The sequence below is a fragment of the Rhagoletis pomonella genome, unplaced genomic scaffold, assembly GCF_013731165.1.
Source record: "Rhagoletis pomonella isolate Grant_MI unplaced genomic scaffold, Rhpom_1.0 Rhpom_scaffold_00004, whole genome shotgun sequence".
Lineage (NCBI taxonomy): Eukaryota > Metazoa > Arthropoda > Insecta > Diptera > Tephritidae > Rhagoletis > Rhagoletis pomonella.
Window position 1 is genome coordinate 82,646,238 of NW_023458558.1, and position 9,247 is coordinate 82,655,484.

Below are 9,247 nucleotides of genomic sequence, written 5' to 3' on the forward strand. Positions count from 1 at the left end.
TTATTTTATTTTTTATTGTTTCTCCGTTACGGGTTCACATCAAGTATTGGTTGGTATACAACAAAATACTTAACACTATTGATTATAAAGTAGTATAAGAGAAATATAATCTTCAGATTGGTTACAAACGGATATTGACAATACTACACAGTTGCAAGCTTTTCTGTTTCTTAATGCTAATTTATATTCAGAAATTTACGCACTATCGATGATGTAGATAATATCACAGATTTTTGTATGGCCCTTCGCTTTTCTACCATGTTGAGTTTTTCCAGGCTAGTGTTCAATGATTTTGGAATAACTCCTGTTGTCGAAATTATAACTGGAATCACCTCTACTTTTTCTAATTTCCACAAATCCTTGATCTCGTATGCTAAGCTCTGGTATTTTCTGTATTTCTCCATATAACAATCTTGAAGATTGTGAGTATTTGGTACGCCTATATCTATCAGGAACGCTTGATTCACTTCTTTTTCGACCACTATTATGTCCGGCCTATTGTGTGGCATTGGACGGTCCGTCAAAACTGATCGGTCCCAATATAGCTTGCTCGTTCTGTTTTCAATTACAGCGTCTGGAGTATATTTAAAGTACGGCAGCTCTTCCGTTACTAGCTTATGTTGTATCGCTAGACTCTGGTGTACAATTTTTGCCACCTGGTTATGTCTGGTTAAGTATTCGGTGGCTGCTAACGTGACACAAGCTCCTGTGATGTGGTGGATGGTTTCTGTTTGCTTTTGGCATCGTCTGCATAGGTCGTTTTCAACGGAAGCACGCATAATATATTTCGAGTAGTTTCTAGTCGCAATAACTTGATCTTGTATAGCGATCATAAAACCTTCAGTTTCGGCGTAAATGCCGGAGTGAATTAACCATTCGTTGGAAGCAGCGTTATCTACTTCAGGAGCGTCTAGAGCATGTGGATATCTGCCATGAACCGCTTTCATTTTCCAGTCTTGCATGAGCGACTGGATATGTTGCGTTCCTGATATTAATTCGATTGCAGAAAATTCACTAAGATTTAATGGTGAATATTTTAAATCGGCTTTGCACACGGTTTGGAGTAGGCTGTTCTCTTGGTTGTGGAAGTATAAACGAAGGCTTTGTTTACACTTATTATGTAATTGCTTAATGTCTACCATCCCTCGACCTCCCTGTCGACGTGGCAAGTAGAGACGTTCTACTGCCGATTTTGGGTGATGCGTGCCATACTTTGTCAACAATGTCCTTGTTGCTCTCTTGACGTTTTCCAGTTCTGTTTCGGACCATTTTACTACACCAAAGGTGTATGTTAAAACCGGTATCGCAAATGCATTAATGGCTTTAAAAAGGTTATTCCCATTCAAGCATGATTTCAGCAAGCTCTTTACTCTTTGGAGGTATTCACTAGTTATGGCTGAAACTATTTCACTGTGCTGCATCCTCCTAGCCTGTAAAATACCAAGGTATTTATATGTGTCGTCTTCTGTCATCGAGTCTACAGTTTCATGAGTCATTAATTCAAATTCTCGCCTTATAAGTTTTCCATTTTCCACACTTAATCTTCGACATTTTTCTACTCCAAACGACATTTTTATATCATTTGAAAAATCTTCTGTTTGTTCCAGTAGCGTATTCATTTGACGTTCATTTGCAGCATATAGCTTTATGTCATCCACGTACAGTAGGTGTGAAAGTCTATATTGCGATACACGCGGTGCTTTTAAACTAAAGCCGTAGTTTGACGCATTTAGTATCGAAGAAAGTGGATTTAACGCCAGACAAAACCATATCGGACTCAAGCTATCTCCTTGGAAAATACCTCTTTTAATAGGTATGGGAGCGGTTTTTATGAGTCCGTTGTTATGAAATAGTTTTAAAGTAACTTTCCATGAGTTCATAAGTTGCTGCATAAGACGTTTTATGTTCGGCGATATTTTATAAATGTCTAAAACCTCCAAAAGCCAAGAATGCGGAACAGTGTCAAAGGCTTTTTTGAAGTGGATATAAGATGTATAAATATTTCTTTGATTATGGTATGCTTGCTCCATTATGACTGTATCAATTATCAGCTGCTCTTTGCAGCCTTTGCTGTTTTTAACACATCCTTTTTGTTCGATGGCTAGAATGTTGTGCGTATCAAGATGAGTACATATTTTTTCGGCTAAACAAGATGTAAGAATTTTATATAGGGTACATAGGCACGTGATGGGGCGATACTTAGAAGGGTTCTTCGTATCTTTTGGGTCCTTTGGTAGCAGATATGTACATCCCTTCATTAAGAAGTTCGGTACTTGGGATTCATGTTTGAGGAATTTTGTAAAGTGTTGAGCTACCATACTGTGTGTGCATGTAAACTTTTTTAACCAATAATTATAAATACCATCTGGCCCTGCAGCCCGCCAATTTTGAGTGCTCTCTACAGCTTTTTTGATATCGGCCTCACTGAAAGTCGCGTCTTCCATAGCTTTTATAGATTCCGTTCTCTTGTACTCATCGTGGATCCACGCTGAATCGGTTGCATGTTTCGTGCTGGTTGACCATATAGACTTCCAGAAGCTTTCGATTTGCTCGGCGCTAGGTACTTCGGTTATATCTTCAGTCTTGTTGCGTTTAAGGTTTCTATAAAACCCTCTTTCATTTCGCTGAAATGATATGTTTTGTGTTCTTCTCTTTTCTGATAGAGTATACCTACGCAAACGGGTTGACTTAACAGCTAGTTTTTGGCGGATAGTATCTAGGTATTGTTCAGCTGTTTCATTCGACGGATCATGTTTGGAGTGCTTTTTATTTTCGAGTTTAAAAGTTTCATACCAGTTACGCATCTTTTTCGTCCGGTTTCCGTTCATGTACTGTATTAGCCGACCAATTGTAGCACGTAGCTCTTTTATTTGAGACGCCAGTCTGTGTTTCCATGGCGGATCGACTGACTTCTTTTTGGGAGGTATTCTACGGCTAACAGTTTTCCCTCCAGTGAAACGAATAACGGCTGTTGCAGCCACATATATTGCAGTCTGCAGTTCTTCAAACGTGTAATTATTATTTAAAATAAAAGTAGGCAATATTTCTTTGTTCATAATAGAAGTCGCTATAGCCAAACTTTTTGTAGCTTTTTGTTTGGGAAGAAATGGGCGTAGTAATGGATCAGTACCATTGAACTCTATCATTGCAGCATTGAATTCATTTCTTAGTATCGTCAAGTTTTCATTTTCGTCAACATTTGTTAATGCGTTTATCGCTTGGTGTTCGTCATGTTGATAAATATCGTTAACAGGCGTCATACAATCATCATTTTGTTGAGTTCTACCGATTTCAATTTCGGTAGATAGCTGGTTTTCTACTTCATTCTTTAATTCGTTGAGTCTTCGGGCTGATAGATACTTATTTCTAATTATTGCACTCCGTTGATCCCCTATCCTTTGTACTGATACATTCATGTTAGGGTATGCTTGCTTAAATAGTTCGTGCAGTCGTGTCCTATATCCGCTTTTGTTGGTTTCGTTTCTGGTAACAAAATAGTAGCTCCGCATGATGTGCTCATTCATTTCTTTGGTCCATTTCATGCGTTGCCCTGGAGATACCGCCCTTGTGGTCACCAATTGACTTGGTGAAACACTCAGGAGCGGTTGCAAAATCATATTCATATCCGGTTCGTCATTCGGTTGATCAGGCTGTAGTGTCCCGCATCGCCCCTGACCATTGCGATGCTCGTCCGAGGCTTCCCTTAATATATTAGGAACCATAAAGACACTTGTGCGGGTGGTTAGCCCTTACAAGGTTGGCTGTGACATGCGTGTTTGCCAAGCACGTAAAGGGATTACCCTTTTCACTGCATTTATTATTTTTTTTATTTTATTTTATTTTATTTTATTTTATTTTATTTTATTTTATTTTATTTCATTTCACGTGAACGCAAGGCTCCACGCTCACCACGTAAGCACACGAATCACTTATGGCCACTCCCTGGTGAATGGCAGTCAGAAGCTTTGCAGTACTGGGAAATGTACAGAACGTAGTGGTCAAATGCGAATATCTCAACTAAACCTTGATGTATTTTTATGATGAAATTATTAAGCTAGCATTTCCTGGTACTATTTGTGAGTATATAGGAATAAATTTGAGTTTGTTTTATCATTCTGTGATGAACATGGTGGAAAAACCCAACGAGAAAAACACTTATCTTGCGTTAAATCTTGTTGTGAATGATTTAAACGAGGTTCCAGAAATAAGAAAAACCTACTATATTCTACCCTAAAAAAATGTGATAACTTTTTTTTCACTAATCAATGACACGCAAGAATTATGCTCCTAATATATCACGTTTGTGTGAAACAAGATGGTCCGAAATGTATACATAGCTAACAGAACATTTTCAGAAAATTTTTCTGAAGATGTGGAAGCTTTAGAAAAGTTGTCAATTCAAGGATGCTTTTCCACAAGAAAGTCTGCGTATCAATTGTGTGCTGCTATAACAAGGTCGAGGTTCATCATTGCTTTAATGACAATTGCTTAATATTCTACTATGCTGGAACCTGAAGAAAACATTTTGCAAATGAAGACAATAACTAGACCTCATCGCCGTTGGTCAGCATATTGAAAATATTTTGGAGGTGGCTAGTAATGATCGCAAGAATGCAGAAATAGTTACTACAGAGTTAATTAAAAATCTCGTATGATTACAGCCGATCTAGGAGTTGAAATTTCACTACGTTTGGCAGGTAAACAAAAAACAGAAGTAACCCCCATCGGTCAAAGAAAATAAATATTGGCGACGCACAGTGATACAAAAAAGGTTGACAAATCAATGTTGAGAGCCCAAATATGAACCGATTTCAAGTTTCTCTTTTTTTAAATAAGAGATAATTAAATTTCGCGTCGATCTGTCCATGGTGATTTTTAAAAAAACTATTTTTTATTTATTTATGTTGAAAAATTAAAGAAAAAAATTTTATGTTTGAATGCTTCCACTTTTTCGGAAAATACTTGAAGTTCATTTCAAATGCCTGGAATTATTTAAAAAAAAATATTCATAAAAATTTTTCATTGGAAACATTTAATTAAACAATTTATTTAATTTGTAATCTGTACTTATATACTATATTTTGAAAGCCGTCTTTTTCTATTCGAAAAACTCGAGAACAGCTGTACCGATATTTTTGAAAATTTGGGCTGGACTGGAGTCGATGTCCCTCCAAAGATGATAATAGAAAAAAATAATTTCGACATATCAAGGGGGCGTGGCACTTCCCATACAAACTGAAGTTTTCACTTAACATATCTCTGGAAGTATTCATCGTAGAGCGTTGCAACTTAGTGTAGAGATATAAAATAGCAACGGCAAACTCCTGGCAAAAATGAAAGTCTTTAAAAAAGAGGGCGTGGCACCTCCTATACAAACTGAATTTCTTACAACACATACGCATTCTAATGTGAGAAATTCAGTTTGTATAGTAGGTGCCACGCCCCCTTTTTCAATAACTCCCATTTCTCTATGAGTTTGGCTTACAAAACAGTCCACAAAGAGTAACACACAAATTTTTACTTTTAACGCAACGCAGCAGCATTAGCAGAAGCGCAAAGTTGGGTCTTCTTTTATTTTTTTCAAAAAATTTTGAAATTTTTATATTAGGTAGAGTTATAAAAAAAGTTCCAACGACTACAGCAATTTCTCTTCAACAGTTGGAAAACCCAACAAATTGCCAATGTAAATCTATCACGAACTGGTCCCTCCCTTTTCGCCCTTCATTAAATAGAGCATCTTTTTCTTCAGTCGTTTATTGGCACGAATCGAGAATATATTAGGACAAACATGTTTACTCCATATGTATTTAATAAACGTATAGATTGTCATAAAGCTTGGTATCCAGAGACTTCGTCGTCACTGGTTTGGAAAAATATTAAATTTTCAAAACTAAAAATGGCGAATCCAATATGGCGGACCACTTTTTTAAAATTATAGTTTGTTATGAATCTTGGTATTCAGAGATCTTCGTTATCTTTGATTACGAAATTGAAATTAAATTCTTAAAGTAAAACGCTTATGTTCGGGACACCATATTTGATCCGCCATTTTGAATTTTTGAAAATATAATATCAATTTCGAAATCAGTGACGACGAAAATCCCTGGACACGAAACTTCATAACAATCTATACATTTTTGAGGAAATCATCCGCCATTTTGATTTTTTTTTTAATTAAACATCAATTTCGAAATCAGTGACGACGAAAAGCTCTGGATACCAAGCTTGATAACAAAACTATACATTTTTTAATAAATCGTCCGTAATATTGGATCCGCCATTTTGAATTTTGGAAATTTAATTTAATATTCAAATTCAGTGACGACAAAAATCCCTAATTACCAAATTTCATTGAAATCTGTCAAATACATATCAATTTCGAAATCAGTGACGACGAAAATCTCTGGATACAAAGCTTCATAACAATGTAGACATGTTTTAAGAAATTGTCCGCCATATTGGATCCGCCATTGTTAATTTTGGAAATTTAATTTAATATTCGAAATCAGTGATGATGAAAGTCCCTAAATACCAAATTTCATTTAAATCTGCCAAATACATATGGAGTAAACACTTTTGTCGTCCTATATTGTCGATTCGTCCGTATGTGCGGCGGATGAAATATCCCTCTCGCTATTTATTAAAACAAATATTTTGAAATGAAATTTACCTAATGACGATCCAGCAGAAAATGAAGTAATTTTATGCGTTGAAATAAAATATCTCTATTGTGGATTTCCATTTTATCGTTAGTGATCTAATTTTATGTGATTTATTTTCATTAATATTAACTGATCTAACTACTGTGTTAATTTTGTATTGTTATTTTCTTCATCTTTTAATATGTCCGCGGAAAAATTATATGGTCACCAGGAGGAGGTTATCAGTTGGTCAGAATATTTTTTTTTTATGTATGTTTCCGCATAACTTTGGACCACGTTCACCGATTTCTATAATTGTTTTTTAATACAAAGGTGGTACCTCGGATGTTGTCCTATAATAATTTCGTATAGATCCAATCATTGGATTATAAAAAACTAACGGTACCCTTAAATTTGTATATAAGAATTGAAGTCGGTTTTGTTTTTCCACCGACTTCAAGAAAAGGAGGAGGTTATCAATTCGTCGGGTTATTTTTTTTTATTTGTGTTACCGCATATTTAGGATCACGTTAACCGATTTCTATAACTCTTTTTTTTTAAGGACAGGTGGTAACTCTGAGGTGGTCCCATACTAATTTAGTTTAGATACGATCATTGGATCATGGAGAAATTAACGACACCCCTGAGAATTGAAGTCGGTTTTATTTTTTGCTTAAAACAAAACTTGTTTACTTAACCCTCGTCCGTGCGACTAGGTACAGTTGTAATTTTCGCGGTTTTAATCTGCAATAACTTTTTTTCCAGAAAACTTGGAGGGCTGGATCTTCGTGACATATCTGCATTTTTATTGCGCCACATGTTCCCCAAATTTAAAACGAAATGGGCGACTATTTTCTGAAATAGAGGGTCGAGTTGAATTTAAGCCACGTCAGGGCGCATAGGTACAACTGTACCTTAATGTATCTGGTATGAAGAAGAAATCAGATTCTTATTGTTTTTAATGATATATAATTTTGTTTTATAAAAAAGGAACACAAACGGAGCTAATTCATATTGGGAGCGATATAAACTATACAAGAGTTATCAAGCGAGACAATTCAATTTAAGAACAACAATTTAGGATATACATTTGGAAATTTTTGAGAGTTTGTTCGAAAGAAATACGCGCTGTTTTTGAAACTGAATGTTTATCACAAATAAGATACCACTTGATATGCAAAGCTTTCGAGTTTTTCGTTGTTCCATGTTTGATTCCCGACAGATGTAGCAACTTCCAGTGGTAGGTGAGGCTCCGCGGCTGCCATGAGATACTTGAGAGACAGCTGATATAAATGTCACAACGCGCAACGGCCAAGCACCATTTCTACTTCACTTCGAAGGAAATGGCTTCTCATCATCATTCCACTTGCACTTCGAGGTTCAACTGGGGGCATGCATAGATTATTGGATAGATCTTTGAGAAAATTTCAACGTTGATGTTTTGCCTGAAACCGGCAATGATTTTTGAAGATTATGTAGGATGCCAAATCAGTGAGGCCAATCATATTGTAAATAAAATTATAGTTTAAAAAACTAAAACCTCCCTATTATAATTGCCATTCGTACTGTCATCAGGTATGTAACTTGAGAATAGAAATCGCTGCATCTTTTAGGCGCATCAATATTACATAGTTACATCCCGAGCTAATAAAAGGAATGTAAAAAAACCCAAAGGCCAGCGCAATGTTCGACGTTTCACGATATATTCTCCAAGGATTTCATCCATTACATCGACTACAGCTTTGGTTTTATTGTAATAAGTTATAATGTGTTGCTTGGACGCTTGAGTGTCATAAGCCTCCCGTCATGTGCTTGGCTAAAAGGAGAACGACTGCTTTATTCTTCTTTGATACATAAATATGAACATAGCACCTCTATTGAAGCCGAAATTTATTGATTTTATAGGCCTTTCTTTAGCGGAATCGCATCACTTCTGTTGTGGTGGTTATGGCACACCATTATGAAAAATATTGAATATATACGTACATAATTATGTATGGAGGGTAGTTATCGTTGCGGTCTACTCGTGCATGTTTTGGGGTGTATTTTATGCAGGTTACTGTGTTTTTATTTTTATTTTTTATTTTCTTTTAACAATTGTCATAACATGTTATCAGTTTTTTTATAAAAAAATTAAAACCTATGTTAAAATTCTGATCAAAACTATAAGAAGGTACAATTGAACCTTTGCGCCCGGTTACCGTTGTAAGAATATGCGCCCGGTCGAGGGTTAAAAACTACTGGTTTTATAAAAGTATAGATCATTCTCATCATACAAGTAAACCCATATTTCACAGACTGAAGAAAAAGCAACAAAGTTCCATCAAAGTTTTACAGTTTTTATTAAGAATTTGTTTATGTAAACATTTTTGAAGCCCATTCATTCTAGTATAGTAAGATGCAAGTTTGAAGTTTCTAAAAAATGCCGTTACTTTTGCTTGTTTTTGCTGATGGTGTTGCGCACTTTCTTCCATATAATGAATGTTCGCCTTTTATTTTATACTAGCAGACCCGGCGAACTTCGTCCCGCCCAAAATTTATATATATTTTATTGAAACCTTTTGGTCCAAGATTTTCACCAACAATTAACGTTTACAATTTTCATA

The 9,247-nt window shown here is 35.7% G+C and overlaps 1 protein-coding gene across 1 annotated transcript; it reads right to left on the reverse strand.

Annotated features, from left to right (window-relative positions):
• Positions 1–176: 176 nt before the first annotated feature.
• Positions 177–3,793, reverse strand: LOC118738355 (the record flags this gene model as incomplete). Its single annotated transcript, XM_036469277.1, is given in 1 exon segment — positions 177–3,793. A coding segment is annotated over 1 exon segment (3,546 nt).
• Positions 3,794–9,247: the final 5,454 nt, after the last annotated feature.